A 25,906-nucleotide genomic window follows, 5' to 3' on the forward strand; every position below is an offset into this window, starting at 1 on the left:
CAATAAACATATTGGTAAAATAACAAGATAAAACAAAAACTCCAACAGGTTTATGGCATAACTAAACATGTAAGGCTGCGTGTGTACATTGAGCATATATTTGACAGGATTTGACAAGTTCATTTATTCATCATGGAGTTTTGTCAACATAGTGCCAGACATGTAGGTGTATCTAGATATTCCAAAATGTGTTTGTTTACATACAACCCTATAAAAATAACCAAATGTTTTATTTCACATTTATATGTTTGGATGATATATACTCATAGTCATCAAGGGCTATATGAAAAACATTATTTTCATAAAGTAGATGATGAGACATCATGCTGCATACAAAATTATGAAATGTATAAAGATGATATCAAAGAAATAATTAAACTTAAATGTCAATGAAATTACACAACTAAACTAAAATGTATTTAAAAAATAAGACAAGAAATTTAGTCATAAAGAACATGCTTATGCAGAATTAGATAAAGGACAACTATAACAAATTGAATTACATATGTAACATTATGTGTGTGAATTATAGTGATTATCTTTGAAAATTGTATGTTTTAAAATGTTAGTTATTTTCTTTGCTTTTTAAATCACATGAACATATTAACTCTTCTTCTGGTAAAGTGATGACCAGCTTTTCTTTTGAAATCTTGGATTCCTTGGGTAAGGGAAAAATTAGAGAATATTTTTCCTAATTACATAACTCATTTGTGAACTAATGAAATATCAGGGATTTTTAAATAATTTTTTACCAAACATATGCTATATCTGTAATTCAATGATGTGAAGATCTCTTTGAGAAGTGTTAACATTCATTCTAACAGGCTGTTTAGTATTGAGTAGACAAAAGCAAATTTAATTGATTTCAAATTGTTGTGTGCTTTCCTTGAATTCAATTAAACTCTAGGTTATAGACTCTAAGAATATTTTTCCAAATGTGTTTTATATGACTTTGGTTAATTTTGAAGTAGCTCACTTGAGATAAAATCTAGATAAGCATCATTTGCGTTGCTTAATATGTAAGGCCATTAGCTTGAAGTCCACAGTTTGATGTGCGTGCGTGGTTGATTATGTGCAGGGCACAATTGCCTTTGCTTTGGAGTGGATTTGGAGGGAAGCTAAGCTCAAAGCAGTCAAGTATATTTATCTCTACAACACAGATATTTTCATGAAAACATTCTTTCAAAGTATACTCCAAGCCAAAAATAAATAATAAAGCATTAATATAGTGTCTTTTAAAAATGTTTTTTTTAACCTATGTTTGATACTGAATATAACTGAACTATTCATATAACGGTTGGCTGTGAATAATGCTAGACCCCCAAATAGCTTACTTTTAGTTTACATTTAAGATTGCAAGAAAATATCATCAGTTGAAAACAAGGAGATATTAATCTGTAGCAAATTACTTAAACTAATTTGGAAATTACTTTTTATAAAATTTAATTTTTAAAGTGCAGATCTACCATGGAAGATCAGACGACTGGAGTTGGAAACAACTAGCATTTATGTCCAATTAGCTATAAATTATGAAGAAAAAATACAATTTAAAAGTAGGTGCATTTCTCTGGTTGCACTTGATTGATCTATAAATTGTTATGCAAAGTATGACAGATATCCCAACTTAGTTACATATTGAGTCAGTGTAAGGAACAGTAGACAACCAAAGTAGGTAATCAGAAATAAATTGACAAAATTTGAATTAGGTTGAGATTCTGCTTTATTGGCATAGACATAGTCAAGGAAACATGATTTAAAGGATTGTGTCTCAAATACAATTAATGAAGTTATATATTCAAGTGAAATCGTATACTACATCATCTAAGATACTCATTTATTAAAATCAGCTAGATTTTTTTCATGAGAAATATATAGGAATATGTAAGAAGTAAGATAAGATAACTATTACTGTGGTTGGGGATAATCTAGTGTATAGAGACCAATGATTAACTTATAATTTTGTTTGGTATTTGCTTATCAAATGACTCTTATATTAAATATTTTTTTCATAAGTTTAGTTTTTTAGTGTAAAATTAAAACTATTAAAAACCATAATATTATCAAGGAATTTGTGAGTAAAGGTTGTATAACTGTTAATGAAGTTCAAGGGCCAAATTAATATTTATTTTTTAATGTTTGTATCATAATTAGGACATTTAACTTCTTTCTTTAGTTGATGATTAATATTTCTATTTAATTCATCTCCCAAACACGTGTTGTATTTTACGGCATTTAGAAGGCATTGTTTTAGTGTTGAGAGAGGGGAAAAAAGAAAAAGCCTTGTCCTCAAGCAGCTTAGAACCTCCTATTAGAGATCAGACAAGCACATATACAGCCACATACCAGGTATGTAACATTGGATTTCCTCAAATTGAAGACTGACTAAATTATGACACATCATCAGTCATCATATTTATTGAGGGTAAATGCTATGGTTAATCACAGGAGGTGACCACGGGACCCCGATCACAGGAGGTCTGGAGGTGAGTAGTGGTATATATGCTATTGGGTTGCCAATCCTACCAGCAAAGATGTAATGGAAATTGGGGGAAAAAAAGTGTTGAGAAGTGTTTGAAGAGAGGACAATCAAGGATGTAGACAGAAAAAGGAAACTATGAGGAGTTGGGAGAACTCAAAAGTACAGCATTGTAGATGCTAGAATTTATAGAAAGCCTAAGTTTATAGCACCATCAACGAATCTTTCAGCACGAGAACTTGAGAAAGACTGCTCCATCTGCCATTTAGGAAACAACAGTGTATTTCCAGATACCCTTTTACAAATTAGGGATCTTTTTGCAAAGAATAAAACTTTAAATGAAGTCAGATTCTATGTATTAGGTAAAATGGGACTTGGGGGCACCAAATAATAGCTTTAAAAGACCGTGGAATTACCAAGAACTGAATGGGCTGAAAAATTTAAAATAATTATGTACTTAAATGTGGTTGCATTTCAAAAAGTATTGTAAGATGTCAAGTTTTGACACATTATAAATATAGAAAGCAGTCAATCAGCTCTTCAGTCGAATTCCTAAATCTGTGACTGCATGGAAAATAATTATTTAATTTTAATAAAAAATTGTAAATATATTTTAATAGTAGGCTACCAGGTGAGTATGGCTCACATGTTCCTAAGAGTAGTGTCTGGGATCCTCTTAGAAATAAATGTTTCATTTATTTATTGAATGTCATAGAAACGTCATGTTTTCAAAAGCATTCGCTTGGTTTTCACAGCCAGAAGCCACATAGTAGTGGTTGATACAATAGTGGGAAAGTGACAGAATCTTCTGTACTGAAGGAAGACATTTTCCTTAGATGTTAGCAATAGGTGGAGGTAGTGGGGGAGAGGTGAGAAAGTAGAAACTAAAGGGTTGAGGTTGAATAAAATCACTTCTGAGGCATACTCACTTGTTCATTGATTCAGTCACTATCAAAATTTCTTCTCCTTATTTAAAATTTTATTTTATTTTCCTCTGAGAGTTTGAACAGGTGTATACATTATTTTTTTTCTAAGTTACTCCATGGTACAAAATTTTTATCATAGTGTTGAAAATGATTTTTCTCATCCTACTGGGAGTTGTATTTGAAATGCATGAATGGCTAACAAGCCTGGAGCATGTTGGTACTTTAGAACATCTTCTGTCCTCTATCATCTGTATTAGTTGTGGTTGCAATGTTTGATATTTCCTTGGTCTCCAAAGCCTATCATCTGCGTCGTGAAGAAACAGATTGGTTTGACAAACCCAGGGAGTCTCGTTTGGAAAATGGACATGGTCTGGATCGCAAACTGCCAGAAAGATTGGTCCACTCTAGACCACTTAGTCAACATCAAGAGCAAGTAAGTGCTGTATTGAGCAATCTCTTTTAGATTTATCCCCCACTGCAATTAAAAAAAAATCATGCCATCAATCAATCAAGCAATCATCCTAGAATGGTCTCAGTATCATTTATCCTAAAATGCGTGGGACTTCGGTCAGTCTTCATAAAAAAAATTGTTTTTCCAGTAACTTAAAGTACTAAGTACCTTATTGAAACACCCATGGCTATTGACTTTGCAGCAATGACTGGGCAATTTAAGTGATTCAATCCTCCAAAAGATAATTAAGTTTGTACAACCTACCCAACACTGGTATACAAGGAGAATACATGTAGCTCCTAAAGAACTTATGGAATATTGGGTAAAATTGGTGTGGATAATTTCAATGCTTTCCAATAACAGTGTGTTCAGGTGTTAAGAAATATAGCAATTAAGGGAGTGGACCAAACCAGGTCAGCTGGGATAGGGAAAGCTTCACTTGGGAAAGAGGAGAATTTATATTTTAGAGTCTATTATATGGACATATTTGTTTTATATTATCTTTGTATTTTATCATCAGAAAAACACATAAAATAGATAATATTCATTAATATCTATTTATAGATGGAATTAAACTTAGAGATAAACTTCACAATTAGATAAATATGATACCAAAATGCATGGCCATATTCACTTTAGAACCAATGAGGTGATGTTTGTATGAATTTTGAGAGACACTTAGGAGATCAACATTTGGATAAATTGAAGGAGACTCCTGTGTTAAGCCCAATGGTTTTAAATCTATTCCCTTAAGAGATAGATATTTTCAGGCTGTGCACCCATAATCATTAAAATACCCACAGAAGAACCAGTTGACTTATTTCATATACATTATTAATTTTTAAACCATCTTGTCAGATTAGTGATTCTTTGATATAGAAGGCAATTATTTTGAATGGCAAAGGTAAACCATATGAACTTACTGTACCTTACTTTAATGTTTGTTAAAGTATAAAAAAGATGACTTTGCCCATATACATACTATTGAAAAGATAATATCTATACTCACATTTTACTTCTTCCAAAGCAATTTCAGTTTTCATGGACAAATTTCTCGCTGCTAAATAGGGCTTCTGGATATCCAAATTTTGTTCTGTTTGGTTTTATATATATTTTCTAGAAATCTTGGGATTCTTCTTTCTATATTATAAATATTCTTTTACTGTTTCTGGTATCTTTGATAAGATTTGGCTTAGATCCATCTCCCACCCACCTCTCCTCTGGTAACCATGGATGAGTTGATGGGTCAAACAGGATAAGGGCATTAAGGAACACACTTACTGTAAATAAATAAATATGTAAAGAAATTTTTTTTTTAATTTATTTATTTATTTTTGGGACAGAGAGAGACAGAGCATGAACAGGGGAGGGGCAGAGAGAGAGGGAGACACAGACTCGGAAACAGGCTCCAGGCTCCGAGCCGTCAGCCCAGAGCCTGACGCGGGGCTCGAACTCACGGACCGCGAGATCGTGACCTGGCTGAAGTCGGACGCTTAACCGACTACGCCACCCAGGCGCCCCTGTAAAGAAATATTTTTAAGAAAGGTTTTGTGTTAGGATTGCGTTTACCTCTATATACATGTCTATATACTTCCATTTCTTTCTACTTCATTAAAATGTATCAGGTAATTGACGTATACTTTTCTTAGCTTACCTTGTTATTATTAAAATTGTATATATAGCTGGAGTTCAGTCTCACCAAATAGAACAGGTTGGAGAGCAAGAAAAATTAATAAACTCATTCTGAACATGTTTATGACATATAAACTTAACTCTTTTTATCTGCAGTTATGAAAATAATCTGTCAGCTGAAACTAACTTCTTGAATATATTTTACTATGAGTTTCTCTCTTATAATGACTTACTTTTTATATCTTCCCTGTCTCATTTGTTTCTTTGAAGTTTAGTATTTCCCGCAAACCTACATCACTGAAAGCACAAATCCTTTAAAGAAATCTTAAAGATGAAATATATAAACTACAGAGCTAGAAAATAACTTCTATATAATTATTTCCTGACACTACTATTTCCATGAATGTTTCGAATAGTCTTGGCCAACTAATTTATTCAACCAATATTCTTGGAGGATACATTTTAACATAATCTATGTCCATCTCAATTCTATTGTATGTAGATGAAACATTAATAACCCTAGTAGTACTGTTTAATTTTAATTTTCTGTTACTAACATCTGCCTATTTATGATTTAAATGCACTGAGGACATAATGCATCCTGTTTAAACAAAATATATTTATAAACCCATATAATGCCAAAATTAAGCAGAGAGAGTATATTTAAGAATCATTTCATGAATTTCTTACTGTTTCTTATGAAGTAGAAAATGTGAGGGTCTTTGTTAGAATTATTTATAGGTAAATGTAATAAAGTAATGTGTATTTTTTTGTTAGAAGTTATTTTTTTACATTTATAAGATTTATTACATTTTTAAAACTTTATTTCATTATTTTGAAAGAGACAGAGAGCACAAGAGAGGGAGAGAGAGCATGGGCAGGGTAGGGGCAGAGAGAAATGGAGAGAGAATCCCAAGCAGGCTCTGCACCTTCAGCACAGAGCCAGACATGGGGCTCAAACTCATGAACTGTGAGATCATGACGTTGGCCGAAATCAAGAGTTGGATGCTTAACTGATTTAGCCACCAAGGCACCCCAGTTTATTGCATTTTTTAATTTTGATGTCTAGCATACAAATGAAAACCTACATATGTAGTTACCAAAACCGCAAATACACAGAATTATAAACTAGTTATAAAGTGCACAGCCATATAAGCAATATACAGACCAAGGAAGGGAAAGTTGTCTGCCCCCCAGATACCATCTTGTGCCTCTTCCAGATTATAATCTTCAACCTCCTCCAAACAAGTAACAAATATGTAACAAAGTAACAAATATTGTGACACTAATTGCTTTGATTTCCTTGTAGTTTTTTCTCCACAGAAGTTACATAGAACACAACATATGCTTCGATTACATTTGCATAAAGTGCAAAATTAATGTGTTTTGGCTTTAATATTTATCTTCAAATACTCTTTGTCATTAAGTCACCATAACTATATTTTGGTCTAGAGAGAATAACCCAACGGCATTCTCATTTTATTCATTTGTTTGCATCTGTAATCATAAAAAGGTAATATTGAGCTCTTGGTACTAATAAAGCTGAATGCTTGTATTTGGCAACGTATGCATAACAAGAATCTATACCCATAAAATGCTCTGGAGGCGAATAAACCCAGACTGACTAGTGCAAAATGAATTTTTCTGCTTTTTTAAAAATATCTTATGTAAAAATTCAAGAGACACCCAGAAAACTTTTTCTGAATGTTTATTAAACTCAAAATCATATTATTATTTAAATATATATATTTAAATATATATATATACTTTGAATATATATATAAATATATATACTTTGAATATATATATATATAAATATATATATACTTTGTATATATATGTAAATATATATACTTTGAATATATATATATATATATATACTTTGTGTGTGTGTGTATATATATATACATATATATATATGTATATATATGTATATATATATACACACTTTGAAAGGAAACAAATATGGATTTTCCTTCTTTACCTCATCTCGAAATAGGGCTAATAGCCCTCACAGGGTGAGTATAAAGGTCAACACTTCCTGACTAATGCCAGCTGCCTCCGCGTTCTGCACTAATACACGTGTCTTCAATCATCATGCAACTGCAATATTGAGGTACATTAAACTCTTCTGAGGAAGCCACCCTCCCTTACATTCGCGGCCTTTGGATGTCTTGTTCCCTCGACCTGAGTACTCTTCCTCTTCTCCTCCCTTGTCGAACTCTATTCATCAGTTAGGTCTCCATGTCCTGTCTTACAAGAAGACTTCTCTCACACCACCACCACCTCCCCACAAATTGGGGCAAGTGTTCTTCCCTTGTGCCCCAATGATTTTGCAGGCATTATGTCACAGGCTGAGAGCTCTCAGAGAGCAGGGGCTCCCGATTCCATACACCACAGGGCCTAGCACAGTCCTTGGAACACAAGAAGGATGCTCTCATCCCTGCAGCTCGCATGCATGGTGTTTAAGAGAGGGAAAGGATGAATGTTTCTGTGAATAGCAGATATGTTAACGCAAGTGTTACCATTTCATAAGTTTGAAGGCTCAGTTATTCATGAGAATATGTGCAGGAAGGAAGAATTATCCTTTTGCTGGGAGGCATAAAGATGATAGTTCTTTCAGTGCAGAATCACCAAAAGACAAGGCCAGAGACCAGACTCTGGGGGAGAGGTGTGGGCACTGCTTCACATCTTACTCCTACTCCTATTTGACAGAAGCAACATGTCCGCTGAAGCTCCATCTCCTGGGAACTCTGAACACTCACCTGCAGTGCTTAGGGAAAAGCTAAGATTCAACTAGTTCATACATGGGAGATAGATACCACTGCTTTTCTACACATTTTTGGTCACATTGATCATAATTATGGCAGTTTTATGTTTTTGATTTATCAAGTGAGTTTGTGGTGCTGTTAGAGACAGTCTCTGAAACTATATGAGGTGTTAGGAGATGTTCTGAAAGCAACATTTTATAGAAATGAAGATGATAACATCCCCTCTACTAACATCGTCATAGGTACAATTTAGAAGGTGATCATTGTTAGCTGATGAAATTCTGGGGAAAATTTTGGAAAATCCTACTTGTCTCCTAGCTGTGCAACAAATGCACTGAGATTATGTCAAACTCTCCCTAGTCTAGATATTTGGAAAGAATAACAAAAGGTGAAAATGTGTCTTCCTACTTTATTTTTGACCAAGTGGAAAACATGACTTTTTAAGATGGTTGTTAAATAAAACATGAAATTAAAGAAATTTAAAGTAAAGTGAAATAATACCAGTTTTGCTTATCTACAGTATCAAACCAAGGTTCATGTATATCTAATAGTTGTAGAATTTTCAATGCACATGGTTTAATTTTTAGTAAAAAAAAAATGAAGATCTTTAAATGCGGATTGAGGGAAGTGAAAGAACAGAAGTAGAAGGAGAAAAGATGAAGGGTGGGGGGAGTAAGAAAGGCAGAGGAGAGAAGTTAAGAGTGAAGAAGAAAGGAGAGAGAGGTAGACAGAGACTGACACAGAGGAAACAAGACAGGAAGAAAAAGGGAAAATGTATAGACTCTTTTTTCCATGAAAATAAATAAGGTTTTCTTTTTTAAATGTTTTTAATTTATTCTTAGAGAAAGAGAGAGAGAGAGAGAGAGAGAGAGAGAGAGAGAGCGAGCACATGAGCAGGGGAAGGGACAGAGAAAGGAGTGAGAGTCCCAAGCAGGTTCCTGCTGTCAGCACAGAACCCGACATGGAACTCCCACTCAGGAACGATGAGATCATGACCCGAGCCAAAATCAAGGACTGTTGCTTAAGTGACTGAGCCACCCAGTTCCCCCAAAAATAAGGTTTTCATTAGTTTACAAAGTTATGGTAGTATGCGTTACTTAGGTTAACTGATTATACTTACCATAATAGGTTTATAATCTTGCAGACAACATTTTAGTTTTACTTTGAAGAAATCATATGCTATTCCTGGACTCCACAGGATTCTGCTGTTTGGGGAATGTTTTCTGTTCATCAGAAACCTGATTAAGCTTATTCTTTCCTAAAGAGAATAAAAGCAAAAGGCTATAATTTAAGCTTGCAGTTTTCAATGCATATGTTACTTTTAATATGTAAAATTCTAGCGATAGAATTCTAACATTCTTACATCTGGATTTACACATTAAAACCACTCGAGTATTCAAAGACCCTTCCTAAAAAAAAAAAAAAAAAAAAAAAAAAAAAAGACCCTTCCTCACAAAGTCAGCCTCTCTTGAGTTCTAAATTCTATTTAATATTTTGGTTCAGTACTCTCACACACTTCTTTTTTTGTTAATGTTTATTTGTTAATTTTGAGAGAGTACATGTGTGTGCGCAGCCAGGGAAGAGGGTTGGGGGTTGGTGCAGAGAGAGAGAGAGGAGAGTGAGAATCCCAAGCAGGCTCTGTGCTGTCAGTTCAGAGCCCCACGTGGGGCTCATCTCATGAATCGATCCATGAGATCAAGAGTCAGACGCTTAACTGAGCCACTCAAGCACTTCTTAAACTTCTTTATTAAACTTAATTTTGTTTGTAATTTCATTCACATTTTTCCAAAGTGATAGAAGATTTCATCCTGATAAAATCCTATTAAGGCAGATATGAGCAAATATTTCACTGTTTTTATCTTTCATTATTTCACAAATCTCATTTAGAAGCCAAGTTCCATAAAACAGAAGACACAAGTTTGCATTCACTAATTGGTTTGGTTTCAGAAATCTCATTTTGCCAAGGGGAAACAGATAATGAAATCTTTTATTAAATAAACCAACACACTTAAAAAACAAGTCTAATCCTGTATATTACACTTTGTCTTTAAACATTGATTTTTCACCTTATCACATATATGTCTTAGATTATACAGATGAACGGGAAGACTGTGCACTACATCTTTCCTCACGCAAGGATAAAAATAACAAGAGACTCTAAGGATCACACGGTTTCAGGTAAGGGAAGTCAAATGACCTACTTTTTTATTTTAATGTGAGACTGGGACATGCATTTGGATTTCAGCTTAGATGGTTTCCCAAATTTTAGAAGACACTGCTTTTTATGTCAAAAATTGTGTTTTGGGAGAATTTCCAAAACTAAGCAGACTATGCACTCAAACATAAAAGATTGTAACGGCACAGTCATTAATATGACACGTTACTGATTGGTACATCTTTAGGTCATTTTTTTTTTCATTAATTGCATTTTCAAAACATACATGGCATTATAATACTCCATTATTATTTCCCTATTGAGCAAAATGGTGACTGGTTTTAGAACTGTAAAACATTCTTTTACAGGAAATAGGGAACTGCCTCTGATTCTTCTCAGGAATAAATCCCGCTCTGCCTTGTCACTTTGAACATTATCAATCTCCTGAGTTTTTGTTTGTTTGCTTGTTTGTGTTCTTATGTAAACCAAGGCATAGGACACATCTCTAAAGGTTTTTATTTTGAAATAATGTTAGATTCCTACAAAATCCTGGGCCCCCCAGAAAATAGTACAGTCACTTCTTCTGCCCGTCCTTTACCTAGTTTCCCTAATGTTAACATCTACCTAATCACAATAAGATATCGAAACCAGAAAGTTAACATTAATATGAAGCTATTAAAATATCTACAAGCCTTATCTAGTTTTTGAGTTTCTCTTCTGACCCACTAAATTCTTTTTTTTTTTTTCCTTTTTTTCTGGTCCAAGATCCAATCCAGATTCCAAATTGCCTTTAGTTGTCATGCTTCCTTCATCTCCCCCAGTGTGATAGTTTTGCATTCGTGTTTCATGACCTAGATGCTTCTGAAAGACGATGGAAGTTTTATGTTACAAATTTAAAATTTTTGTTTAAATCTTTGAGACTAAATATAAATTCTGTCAAAGTTAATGACTTTTTGAAAGATGAACAGTACCTATATTCTCCCTCAAGTATATTCCTTGTGTATATAGACACTGTATATCAACAGAAAATATTCATAAATATAGATGTTCATATATACATATATAGAAGTATATGTATAGGTGATATATCTAACATGGTATATGTGTGGAGGGTTTTTTTTTTCTCTTTAAGGACTGATATAACAAAGGACAAAAACAGGTATTTTTTTATCAGTTCACTTGCTATTGTTCCTTGCACATTTTAGACCATGGAGCATGTGGATGTGGAACAGGTTTTACTTTGAGCAACTTTACTTTCTTTATTTTCATAGAGAATGAATCGATTAGGAATCTAATGTTGTTTCCTTTTAAGATTGGTAATTTTTCTCCTATCAGAGACAGATAATTTAAACTTCCATAGTTTCACTGCATACACACAGTATTTTAAGTAGTGATGAAAGTCCCAAGGGTGAGTTTTAAAATCCATGGGCTCTGTGGATTGGAATAATTACTATGGAATAACTCTATGGAATAGTTACTTCTGCAGACTATTTCAGTTCCCTCCAGCTCATAAAGCAAAACAACATAGTGCTTCCCAGCAATGCCAAAATTTTTTTCCACTGCCAGCAACAGAAATCTTCAAACTGTGTTACTAAATCATCAAAACTCTATATTAATGTATCTTTTTTCTAGCCATAGTCTTACTTTTATGCTGTATTAATCATTCCCTCAACCTTAGTATTTGTCTTTTGTAACTCGTTTTAATTTGCTTTCCTTTACCACAATTAGGAAAAAAAGCTTTGAATATAAAAAAGAAATAATAACGGTTGATATCTCGTTGTAAATATTCTAGTCTGAAAGCTAAATTCGGTTTCCTCTGTATATAGATTTTACTAAATGAGAAGCAACAATCATTGTTTTGAACAATACATTTACTAGTCGTATAGCGTATCGTCTCTCTGCATGCCCCTTTTCCTTTTGATATTTACCTAATATAAAAGTAAAAATTTTTTCCCCATTCTATTTCCCTGCATTAATTACTACTGAATATACTTTCCATGTGTCCTTGGATAGAATGATCTCATAGTAAGTTAAATGTTCTGAAACAACTCGTGTTGTTTTTAAGTAAGTCCTCAGTACCTCAAAGGGATTTAAGTACAGGTATATGCATAACTGGAGTGAGAAATGACTTCTTTAGCGAACAATGCCCAGAAGGTCTAAGCCAGTGGCGGGCAAGCCCTTAGGCAGAGCATTTGTGCCAATCAGAGACGCTAATCTCTCTGCTTGCTGTTTGCCACTCAACCAAAAGCCTGTTTTGCTTGACTAAACTTTTGGTGATATTAAGGATTTACTGTCATATTTTAGCTATGTTGTACCATTTTTACGTTAATGTTAAGGGCATATTTTTTTGAGATACATACTAAAATGTCTTCAGAAGAAACAATATTTGGGATTTCTTTCAAAATTAGTTGCATGGAGAATGATGAAGGAATAGATGAAAAAAGATTGACTGTGGTTTGGTAATGGTTGGAGCTAGAAGACTGACCATCCTGGGTTTTATTATTGGCCTCCAATACTTGTTTTATATGCATGCAGTTTTCCATAATAAAAAAAATGTTAAGTTTCTGTTTGTTTTTCATATTTAGAGAAAAAGAGCAATGGCCAGTAGCTTCATCAGTGGTGAAAAAGCTATCTAAACTAACAACTTAAATGCCTTTATAAATAAGATGAGGTTGTAAGCAAGAAAAGAGTGAAGAGAACAGTAGTGTATCTGTTCTCCCAAACAGAGGGCCAAATGGCCATAAGTGCATTTCCATCTTGGTTTTAGAAACTCATTGAAAGTAGAAGTACTGTGTATCTTCTATAAGAGTTTAATAAACCATTCTAACTGGAAGTAGCATTAAGATATTTTATAAGAATTATACAAAACAGGTATACCTCATAAAAAGAGAAAATATATTTTTATTTTTTGGAATAAAAAATAATTTCAAAATAGGAGACCAGAATAGAAAGTGTGTGGGGTTTTTTGTTTTGTTTTTTTGTTTTTTTTTTGGTTTTTTCTCATTGTTTCTCCCGTGTGTTTCCCAAAGTATGAGCAGGAAACCCTCATGGTTCCCAAGATTCTTTCACGAAATCCACAAAGTCAAAACTATTTTCATAGTAAATTCTAAGAAACACTTGCCTTTGCACTCTCATTTCCTTGTGAATATGCAGTAGAGTTTTTTCTAGAGGTTACATGATGTGTGCATCACAACAGACCGTATACAGAGCAAATATGAGAATTTACCTGTATTCCAGTTAGCTCAATATTAGGCATAATTGTAATAATGTAAAGCAATACCACCCATCTCTTAAGTGTCCCATTTTTAAAATACAGTCATTTTTTACCAAAAATGTCATTATTTTAACATAGAATGAGTTTATTAGTTTACATTCAATAATGTTTTAAACTCTCACTTTTAATTTATAATACAGAAAATATACAGAGCTGGAATTTATAGGACCAAAATCTCTTTGAGGTCCTCAGTAATATCAAAGAGTATAAATGGCTCATTAAAACCAAAATGTTTGAGAACCATTACTCTAATGATATTTATATAGATTTTAAAAAATTATAAATAAGTTTTTGTTCTTCCTATAAAAACTCATGCAACATAAAACATATTTTGCAAATGTTCTTATATCTCATATTAGATGCACTTTTAATTATTTGTTAATATTTACTGATTGAACACCCCTGGTGTGATTTACATTGTGTTCATTGCAAGGGTAATAAAATGAATACAACACAGACTATCATCTAAAATGTTCTCATAATTTGGTAGTAAAATCTGAAATGCAAGTAATTATTACAATAGAATTTTAGGAACAACTGAGACAAAGTCATGGAATTTATAAAACTTTATTGTTCATACCTATACAGACATATATGTGTGTCCACACATGTATATATATGCATCATTATTTATATTTTTGTGATGTTTGCACAGAGAAATACATGCATACAATCTTCTATTAAATGATCTGTAACTTTTAGAAAATAGATCCTTTATTAACTGTAAACTTCATAGATATAGGTGCTGATCAACAACTATATAATGGTTTTGAAAGTCTTTATTCAACCAAACACAAGGCAACAAAATGAAGAGAATAGATAGTGAATTTTAGAAGACCTGAGTTAGAGTTCAACTCTATTGCTTATTTAAATTTTGAGAATAAATTTGCTCATCTGTAAAATAAGACCAACTCTATGTGTCTCACATAATTTCAAATGAACCCAGCACAAAATCCTGTACTTACTATACACTCAACAAATGTTATTTCCCCTTCTCTTAGAAATTATCAGGGAAAAAAAGGAGAAAATGTAACGCTAAAGAAATGAGTCTCTCTTTTTTATTTAAAGCCATCTTATGGCTCTAGAAACACAGCTGTTTCAAACAAGCCAAAGAAATTCTTCTGATTTCAAAAAAGATAATTTGCTTATGTATAGTTCCATAATGGATTGGCTACATCTGCACGGCTAGAAAGACTAATTAGCAAGTGTACTAGTGAAGAACACTAAATATGTGTAGGTTCAAAAGACAGCAGTATCTTCAGTGAAAATGTTGGCTCATCTTCTATTCTTCGTTAGTCTACCATCTTTATGAGCTTTTAGAAACAAGAGACAAATGTAACAGGTCTCCTTGGATCCGAGATGGTAGCAATACCAAATATGGATAGCTTTTTTATTATTATTTAAACAGCTTTAATAAGGCAGAATTTACATAAGTGTACACATTGTAAGTGTGTACACATTTCTAAGTGTACAAATGCACAAGTGTACAAATCAATTACTTTTAGTGTATTTAGGGAGTGTTGTGACCATCACCACAGCCTTGTGTTAGAACATTTCAGTCATTACAAAAAGTTCCCTTGAGCCGGCTAGCAATATCCACCTTCAATGCTCCAGCCACAGGCAGGAGATTTCCATTCAGTATCTAAGTTTGCCCTTTCTGGGCATTTCCTATAAATTGAATCATATAGTATGCAGTTTTGGTGTCTGGCTCCTTTCACTTACCAACATTTTGCAGTTTATCTATTTTATCACATGTATCAGTCGTTTGATCTTTCTATAGCTAAATAGCATTGCATTGTTTGGATATTCTCCCTTTTTTTTTTATCCATTGAATTTTTCCCAGTTTCAAATATTTGCATACAAGTTTGAGTTTAACCATATGATATATTTTTAATGGTTTCCTAGAAGAGGAATTGTTGGGTTCTATGGTAAGTTTCTTTTTAACTATTCAAGAAACTGGCAAATCGTTTTCCAAAATGAATGTACCATACTATGTTCTTGCCAGCAATGTCTGAGGGTTCCACGTTCTCCATGTCATTGCCAACACTTGATAATGTTTACCTTTTGGGGTGGGTGTGGATAAGAACTCTGTGTTTTAACTTACGATTTCCTAATGACCTATGGTATTGAGCATATTTCAGGTGGTTATAAACAATGCCTGTCTCTGCTTTGGTGAAATGTCTGTTCACATACTGTACTCATTTGGGTTGTTTGTCTTCTTACTGAGTTGTATGAATTCTTTATATATTTTATTAATTCCATTTTAATGGAAATAAATTTATCAATATGTTTTTTCCTGTACCGACCAGGCTGAGCTCTTGATAGAGTATTAAGAACTATCCCAAGGTCACAAAGATTTTTCTCTTATTTTTTTATACCAGAAGCATTATACATTTAGCTTCATGACCTATTTTGTGTTGATTTTGGTATATGGTGTGAGGCAGAAGTCCACGTTCTTTTTTTTTTTTTTTTTTTTTTTTTTTGAAGCATAAATGGATATCTTTTTGTGTAAGTACCTTAAAGAAAATCCCCCCATTGAATAGCTTTGGCACATTTTGTCAAAAACAATCACCATTAATACAAGGATTTATTTTTGATTTCTCAGTTCTATTCTCTTTGACTATGTGACTAACTTATTTCACCACTAGTATACTTTATTGTTTATTATTGTGTTTTATTAAGTTTTGAACTCTGGTAATATAAGTCCCCCTTTTCAAAATTGTTTTGGCTATTGTAGATCTTTTTAATTTTAATAATATTTTAGTATCAGTCTGCTGGGATTATGATAGGGGTTGCACTGAAATTATAGATCAATTTGGAGAGAACTGCTATCTATTTCATTGAGCCATTTCATCCATGAACATGTAATATTTCATTTACTTGGATCTTCTCTAATATTTTTCAGTAAAGTTTTATAGTTTTTGGTGTAGAAGACTAGCATTTCTTTTGTTAAATATGTCCCAATTATTTTATTATTTTTGTTGCTCTTATAAATGGTGTTATTTCTTAATTTCAATTTTGGACTATTCATTGCAGTTTTCTAGAAATACAATTTATTTTTGTATATTGACATTTTATCTTATAATCTCACTAATGTTGTTTTTAGTTCTATTAGTTTTGTTGTGTGGAATCCTTGAGATTTTCTGAGGATGCAAGTTCATGTCATCTGCAAATAAAGATAGCTTTATTTCTACCTTTCCCAACTAGAATAGTTAATTGAATTTTTTTCTTTATTGCACTTGCTAAAACTTTGTGTACAATGTTAAACAGAACAGCGAGAGCAGACATCCTTGCTTTGTTCCTCAAGAATGTTGACAACTGATTGTAATGAGAAATCAGGGACTCTGCCCTATCCCTGCCATAGAGTTCCTTCCTCGCCTCCCCTTTGTTAATACTTACTGGAAGAGATTTTTTGGCCTAACATTTTAAAAAGCTGATCGGAAGTGTTTAAGAATAGCTTTAAAAGCCAACACAGCTAGTTAAACTTAATTTTATGTTTTTTTCAAATAACAGTGGATTACAGAGACAACTGCTGGAACTTGAACAGATCCTACAAGGTGGGCCTTGACACAGAAATGTCTCCTTTCCAATTCAGGAGAATTTCCTCACTTTTATTCTCATTTTAAGAGTATAGTTATACATGACACAGTTTCTCATTTTAAGAGTGCAATTATATATGATACAGTTTCTCATTAAGCCTCTCAATTATTTTTAGGGATAAACTGAGTATAAACTTATAGAAGTGAAATGTAGATCAGGTGGAATCTCTTCTAAAATCACAATTTCTTTCTGGTAAATTTTAATGAAAGCTTGCATTCATTTTCCCAGTAACAAAGGAATGCTTCTTTTCAAGCCCAGTTCCACATGAAAATAATCGCTCCTCCTGATACCTATCAGGATAAATATTGCTTGTGCAATTCTGTTCCTGCTAAGGAAGTACTTTGCTTCTAACTGGAGATAGGTTAGCACATTTTTCTATGCATCTTTAATAAGATTAAGTTTAAAGGTATTAATGATTGATGCCATGAGGTGAGTGTGAAGACATTCCAGATATTTAACCTCCAGAAGAGGAGGACAAATGGTAATGTTAATGTGAAATTTAAGGTTGTAAATCCAAAATGTATGAATTGGCCATGGAAAATTGGGCAATAAGAAATGAGATTCATTGAAAAGAATAAGGATTTATACTGATCTCCTGGAATATCTTCTTGACAAATAGAGTAATGAGAAAAAGTATATAGAAAGAACAAAGATGTAGAAGTAGTCATGGGAAAAAAATAGGCTCCAATCTTAAGTTCTTTACATGCTGGACAACCTAGGTAAGTGTCTAAATTTCCTTCATCTTAGCTTCGTTGTCCTGAAATGTTATGGCTAGTACATAACATAAAAAGTTGTGGAAATATTTTCTTTTTTTTTTTTACTTTTTAAATGTTTTTATTTATTTTTGGGAGACAGACAGAGACAGAGCATGAGCAGAGAGGGGCGGAGAGATAGAGACACAAAACCTGAAGCAGGCTCCAGACTCTGAGCTATCAGCACAGAGCCTAACGCGGGCCTCAAACTTGTGAATCTTGAGATCATGACCTGAGACCAATTCTGACACTTAACTGAGCCACCCAGGCACCCCAGAAATAATTTTTAACATAAAAAAGTGTAAGACACATAGACAAAATTCTTGAAATGTTAGTTGCTTCTATTTGCCTCTATCTCTGAAGATGATACTAAAGAGTTTGAGAATAATCAAATAATGTATTAAATATAAAACAATATCAACATGGCACACAGAAACCAAACAGAATTCATCACGTCAAAGTCATATATTTTGAGACATCTGACAGTTAAAAGTTCAACATATCTGATGTAGTAGAACATTGGCTGAAAATAAGAGCAGCTCTCTTTTTGTTTAAAGCACAATCTCACTGGAATGTTGGACTATTCATAGCTGGTCACCTAGCAATGTGTAACATTCCTTGTCCTTTCCAGGTAGTAGTAACAATTTTTAAAATAGAGAAATGAAAATAACCAAACAAATTGTATTATTTCACTCTATTTTTTTTGTTTTTTTTTTGTTTTTGTTTTTAATATATGAAATTTATTGTCAAATTTGTTTCCATACAATACCCAGTGCTCATCCCAAAAGGTGCCCTCCTCAATACCCATCACCCACCCTACCCTCCCTCCCACCCCCCATCAACCCTCAGTTTGTTCTCAGTTTTTAACAGTCTCTAATGCTTTGGCTCTCTCCCACTCTAACCTCTTTTTTTCTTTTTTTCCTTCCCCTCCCCAATGGGTTTCTGTTAAGTTTCTCAGGATCCACATAAGAGTGAAACCATATGGTATCTGTCTTTCTCTGTATGGCTTATTTCACTTAGCATCACACTCTCCAGTTCCATCCACGTTGGTACAAAAGGCCATATTTCATTCTTTCTCATTGCCACGTAGTATTCCATTGTGTATATAAACCACAATTTCTTTATCCATTCATCAGTTGATGGACATTTAGGCTCTTTCCATAATTTGGCTATTGTTGAGAGTGCTGCTATAAACATTGGGGTACAAGTGCCCCTATGCATCAGTACCCCTGTATCCCTTGGATAAATTCCTAGCAGTGCTATTGCTGGGTCATAGGGTAGGTCTATTTTTAATTTTCTGAGGAACCTCCACACTGTTTTCCAGAGCGGCTGCACTAATTTGCATTCCCACCAACAGTGCAAGAGGGTTCCCGTTTCTCCATATCCTCTCCAGCATCTATAGTCTCCTGATTTGTTCATTTGGGCCACTCTGACTTGCATGAGGTGATATCTGAGTGTGGTTTGGATTTGTATTTCCCTGATGAGGAGCGATGTTGAACATCTTTTCATGTGCCTGTTGGCCATCCGGATGTCTTCTTTAGAGAAGTGTCTATTCATGTTTTCTGCCCATTTCTTCACTGAGTTATTTGTTTTTCGGGTGTGGAGTTTGGTGAGCTCTTTATAGATTTTGCATACTAGCCCTTTGTCCGATATGTCATTTGCAAATATCTTTTCCCATTCTGTTGGTTGCCTTTTAGTTTTGTTGGTTGTTTCCTTTGCTGTGCAGAAGCTTTTTATCTTCATAAGGTCCCAGTAATTCACTTTTGCTTTTAATTCCCTTGCCTTTGGGGATGTGCCGAGTAAGAGATTGCTACGGCTGAGGTCAGAGAGGTCTTTTCCTGCTTTCTCCTCTAAGGTTTTGATGGTTTCCTATCTCACATTCAGGTCCTTTATCCATTTTGAGTTTATTTTTGTGAATGGTGTGAGAAAGTGGTCTAGTTTCAACCTTCTGTATGTTGCTGTCCAGTGCTCCCAGCACCATTTGTTAAAGAGACTGTCTTTTTTCCATTGGATCTTCTTTCCTGCTTTGTCAAAGATGAGTTGGCCATACGTTTGTGGGTCTGGTTCTGGGGTTTCTATTCTATTCCATTGGTCTATGTGTCTGTTTTTATGCCAGTACCATGCTGTCTTGATGATGACAGCTTTGTAGTAGAGGCTAAAGTCTGGGATTGTGATGCCTCCTTCTTTGGTCTTCTTCTTCAAAATTACTTTGGCTATTCGGGGCCTTTTGTGGTTCCATATGAATTTTAGGATTGGTTGTTCTAGTTTCGAGAAGAATGCTGGTGCAATTTTGATTGGGATTGCATTGAATGTGTAGATAGCTTTAGGTAGTATTGACATTTTGACAATATTTATTCTTCCAATCCATGAGCAGGGAATGTCTTTCCATTTCTTTATATCTTCTTCAATACCTTCATAAGCTTTCTATAGTTTTCAGCATACAGATCTTTTACATCTTTGGTTAGATTTATTCCTAGGTATTTTATGCTTCTTGGTGCAATTGTGAATGGGATCAGTTTCTTTATTTGTCTTTCTGTTGCTTCATTGTTAGTGTATAAGAATGCAACTGATTTCTGTACATTGATTTTGTATCCTGCAACTTTGCTGAATTCATGTATCAGCTCTAGCAGACTTTTTGTGGAGTCTATCGGATTTTCCATGTATAATATGTCATCTGCAAAAAGCGAAAGCTTGACTTCATCTTTGCCAATTTTGATGCCTTTGATTTCCTTTTGTTGTCTGATTGCTGATGCTAGAACTTCCAATGCTATGTTAAACAACAGCGGTGAGAGTGGGCATCCCTGTCGTGTTCCTGATCTCAGGGAAAAAGCTCTCAGTTTTTCCCCGTTAAGGATGATGTTAGCTGTGGGCTTTTCATAAATGGCTTTTATGATCTTTAAGTATGTTCCTTCTATCCCGACTTTCTCAAGGGTTTTTATTAAGAAAGGGTGCTGGATTTTGTCAAAGGCCTTTTCTGCATCGATTGACAGGATCATATGGTTCTTCTCTTTTTTTTTGTTAATGTGATGTATCACGTTGATCGATTTGCGAATGTTGAACCAGCCCTGCATCCCAGGAATGAATCCCACTTGATCATGGTGAATAATTCTTTTTATATGCTGTTGAATTCGATTTGCTAGTATCTTATTGAGAATTTTTGCATCCATATTCATCAGGGATATTGGCCTGTAGTTCTCTTTTTTTACTGGGTCTCTGTCTGGTTTAGGAATCAAAGTAATACTGGCTTCATAGAATGAGTCTGGAAGTTTTCCTTCCCTTTCTATTTCTTGGAATAGCTTGAGAAGGATAGGTATTATCTCTGCTTTAAACGTCTGGTAGAACTCCCCTGGGAAGCCATCTGGTCCTGGACTCTTATTTGTTGGGAGATTTTTGATAACCGATTCAATTTCTTCGCTGGTTATGGGTCTGTTCAAGCTTTCTATTTCCTCCTGATTGAGTTTTGGAAGAGTGTGGGTGTTTAGGAATTTGTCCATTTCTTCCAGGTTGTCCAATTTGTTGGCATATAATTTTTCATAGTATTCCCTGATAATTGTTTGTATCTCTGAGGGATTGGTTGTAATCATTCCCTTTTCATTCATGATTTTATCTATTTGGGTCATCTCCCTTTTCTTTTTGAGAAGCCTGGCTAGAGGTTTGTCAATTTTGTTTATTTTTTCAAAAAACCAACTCTTGGTTTCGTTGATCTGCTCTACAGTTTTTTTAGATTCTATATTGTTTATTTCTGCTCTGATCTTTATTATTTCTCTTCTTCTGCTGGGTTTAGGCTGCCTTTGCTGTTCTGCTTCTATTTCCTTTAGGTGTGCTGTTAGATTTTGTATTTGGGATTTTTCTTGTTTCTTGAGATAGGCCTGGATTGCAATGTATTTTCCTCTCAGGACTGCCTTCGCTGCGTCCCAAAGCGTTTGGATTGTTGTATTTTCATTTTCGTTTGTTTCCATATATGTTTTAATTTCTTCTCTAATTGCCTGGTTGACCCACTCATTCGTTAGTAGGGTGTTCTTTAACCTCCATGCTTTTGGAGGTTTTCCAGACTTTTTCCTGTGGTTGATTTCAAGTTTCATAGCATTGTGCTCTGAAAGTATGCATGGTATAATTTCAATTCTTGTGAACTTATGAAGGGCTGTTTTGTGACCCAGTATATGATCTATCTTGGAGAATGTTCCATGTGCACTCGAGAAGAAAGTATATTCTGTTGCTTTGGGATGCAGAGTTCTAAATATATCTGTCAAGTCCATCTGATCCAATGTGTCATTCAGGGCCCTTGTTTCTTTATTGACCGTGTGTCTAGATGATCTATCCATTTCTGTAAGTGGGGTGTTAAAGTCCCCTGCAATGACCACATTCTTATCAATAAGGTTGCTTATGTTTATGGGTAATTGTTTTATATATTCGGGGGCTCCGGTATTCGGCGCATAGACCATTATAATTGTTAGCTCTTCCTGATGGATAGACCCTGTAATTATTATATAATGCCCTTCTTCATCTCTTGTTACAGCCTTTAATTTAAACTCTAGTTTGTCTGATATAAGAATGGCTACTCCAGCTTTCTTTTGGCTTCCAGTAGCATGATAAATAGTTCTCCATCCCCTCACTCTCAATATAAAGGTGTCCTCAGATCTAAAATGAGTCTATTGTAGACAGCAAATAGATGGGTCTTGTTTTTTTATCCATTCTGATACCCTATGTCTTTTGTTGGCACATTTAATCCATTTACATTCAGTGTTATTATAGAAAGATACGGGTTTAGAGTCATTGTGATGTCTGTATGTTTTATGCTTGTAGTGATGTCTCCTGTACTTTGTCTCACAGGATCCCCCTTAGGATCTCTTGTAGGGCTGGTTTCGTGGTGACAAATTCCTTCAGTTTTTGTTTGTTTGGGAAGACCTTTATCTCTCCTTCTATTCTAAATGACAGACTTGCTGGATAAAGGATTCTCGGATGCATGTTTTTTCTGTTTAGCACACTGAAGATCTCGTGCCAATCCTTTCTGGCCTGCCAAGTTTCAAAAGAGAGATCAGTCATGAGTCTTATAGGTCTCCCTTTATATGTGAGGGCACGTTTATCTCTAGCTGCTTTCAGAATTTTCTCTTTATCCTTGTATTTTGCCAGTTTCACTATGATATGTCGTGCAGAAGATCAATTCAAGTTACGTCTGAAGGGAGTTCTCTGTGCCTCTTGGATTTCAATGCCTTTTTCCTTCCCCAGTTCAGGGAAGTTCTCAGCTATTATTTCTTCCAGTACCCCTTCAGCACCTTTCCCTCTCTCTTCCTCTTCTGGGATACCAATTATGCATATATTATTTCTTTTTAGTGTATCACTTAGTTCTCTAATTTTCCCCTCATACTCCTGGATTTTTTTATCTCTCTTTCTCTCAGCTTCCTCTTTTTCCATAACTTTATCTTCTAGTTCACCTATTCTCTCCTCTGCCTCTTCAATCCGAGCCGTCGTCGTTTCCATTTCGTTTTGCATTTCGTTTAAAGTGCTTTTCAGCTCCTCGTGACTGTTCCTTAGTCCCTTGATCTCTGTAGCAAGAGATTCTCTGCTGTCCTCTATACTGTTTTCAAGCCCAGCGATTAATTTTATGACTATTATTCTAAATTCACTTTCTGTTATATTATTTAAATCCTTTTTGATCAGTTCATTGGCTGTTGTTATTTCCTGGAGATTCTTCTGAGGGGAATTCTTCCGTTTGGTCATTTTGGATAGTCCCTGGAGTGGTGCGGCGGACCTGCAGGGCACTTCCCCTGTGCTGTGGTGTATAACTGGAGTTGGTGGGCGGAGCCGCAGTCAGACCTGATGTCTGCCCCCAGCCCACCGCTGGGGCCACAGTCAGACTGGTGTGTGCCTTTCTCTTCACCTCTCCTAGGGGCAGGATTCACTGTGGGGTGGCGTGGCCCGTCTGGGCTACTCGCACACTGCCAGGCTTGTGGTGCTGGGGATCTGGTGTATTAGCTGGGGTGGGTAGGCAAGGTGCACGGGGGCGGGAGGGGCAGGCTTAGCTCGCTTCTCCTTAGGTGATCCACTTCAGGAGGGGCCCTGTGGCAGCGGGAGGGAGTCAGATCCGCTGCCGGAGGTTTGGCTCCGCAGAAGCACAGAGTTGGGTGTTTGCGAGGAGCGAGCAAGTTCCCTGGCAGGAACTGGTTCCCTTTGGGATTTTGGCTGGGGGATGGGTGGGGGAGATGGCGCTGGCGAGCGCCTTTGTTCCCCACCAAACTGAGCTCTGTCCTCCGGGGCTCAGCAGCTCTCCCTCCCTTTGTCCTCCAGCCTTCCCGTTTTCCGAGTAGAGCTGTTAACTTATGACCTCCCAGACGCTAAGTCGCGCTTGCTGTCGGAACACACTCCGTTCGTCCCCTTTGCTTTTGCAAGCCAGACTCGGGGGCTCTGCTTGGCTGGCGAGCCGCCCCTCTGCCCCGGCTCCCTCCCGCCAGTCCGTGGAGCGCGCACCGCCTCGCCGCCCTTCCTACCCTCTTCCGTGGGCCTCTCGTCTGCACTTGGCTCTGGAGACTCCGTTCTGCTAATCCCTTGGCGGTTTTCTGGGTTATTTAGGCAGGTGTAGGTGGAATCTAAGTGATCAGAAGGACGCACGGTGAGCCCAGCGTCCTCCTACGCCGCCATCTTCCCTCTCTCTCCTTACTTCACTCTTTAATGGAAAGTATCTCCTGATAGATACTGGAAAATAGAAGCTGTTGAACTACGTCAAACACTTTCTTCACCAATAGCAAATTGATTTTGATGAGAACAGGTTTAGACTGTAGCGAAATAATAATCTGGACACCTAGATTTTATTTATATGTCTAAAGTGACTCATCAAATTCAGAACTTTTCTCCTAATCAGTTTCTCAGTTCTTCCCCCAAATAGTAGTAATTATAACAATTATTATGCTACCAGACTTGTAGGAACTTTGTTCTTTATAGAGTTGCATAGCAAGATAGGAGTGTTAATCCAACTACTTATTCATTTAACAGCAGTATATGCAGTTCATATTTGTATATAGATGTGAAAATACAAACATGATTAAAACTGTAATGCTAAAAAAGTAACAATTTCATCTTTGTGATATATGATAAAGATATAAGCATGGCATCAAGTTTTATGCATCAGTAGAAAAATAAAAATTATCGTAGACGAAACAAAACATCAAGTGATCAATTTAATCAATCCCAGCTACAGATTAAATGGTATGCTATGATCTGTGGCCACCTAAGCCAAAACATTTCCTCTCCTTAGTCTTGACTGAGAAATGCTGGTTCCCAACACATTTCCTCTATCCTGATGGTTTCTTCTCTTAAAAGCCTAATTGCAATCCTTCCCATCACTCTCTCTCTACAACTGAACAGGGTAAGGAGGTGTTGGGTGTGCTGCTCTCAAATCCATCCCTTCTGATTCTAAACCAGGTGCTAACCAGGCAGGGATGCGTTGCTGGTCACTTACTTGGGCTTCCTTCTACCTTTGCCATATAATCAGGTGTTGCCATGAGCATTCAGCCTGCCAAAGCCTCATTTTCCTCATGTATAAACAGAGGGGGCTTTGTTTTTTTCTTTTTCTTTTAAGATCCACTGGGATGACGTAATTTTAAGGCATTTTCTAAGAATAGAATAGAATACAATTATATTGTTGTTAACACTCTTATCATTGATGCATTAGACTGACCTGGAGAAAAATGTGTATTTTAGTATTTATCCATTCAATATTCATTCAGTTATATATTGAGTGTTGCCTAGATACTGTATGCTTACTACACATTTTATACCAGAATCTCAGCTTTGCAGAACTGAGCTCTTCCTCTGTTTATGCAGGAAAAAAAGGTGATTTTTTTGCCCTATCTTCCCTTTGATTCCTAGCTTCTG

The 25,906-nt window shown here is 35.3% G+C and overlaps 1 protein-coding gene across 8 annotated transcripts in view; it reads left to right on the forward strand.

Moving 5' to 3' along the window:
* The window catches only part of PCLO (piccolo presynaptic cytomatrix protein), a 442,587-nt gene that overhangs the window by 286,423 nt on the left and 130,258 nt on the right, over positions 1 to 25,906 (forward strand). For all 8 annotated transcript variants that reach the window (XR_009260516.1, XM_058725251.1, XM_058725252.1 and 5 more), the window contains exons 8-9: positions 3,699 to 3,835; positions 10,344 to 10,434. Coding sequence is in view for 7 of the 8 variants with exons in the window: in XM_058725251.1 (XP_058581234.1) it covers positions 3,699 to 3,835; positions 10,344 to 10,434 (228 nt within the window). In the remaining variant the exon portion in view is untranslated. The remainder of the gene's footprint in view (positions 1 to 3,698; positions 3,836 to 10,343; positions 10,435 to 25,906) is intronic.

Source organism: Neofelis nebulosa, chromosome 4 (genome assembly GCF_028018385.1).
Source record: "Neofelis nebulosa isolate mNeoNeb1 chromosome 4, mNeoNeb1.pri, whole genome shotgun sequence".
Taxonomy (NCBI): domain Eukaryota; kingdom Metazoa; phylum Chordata; class Mammalia; order Carnivora; family Felidae; genus Neofelis; species Neofelis nebulosa.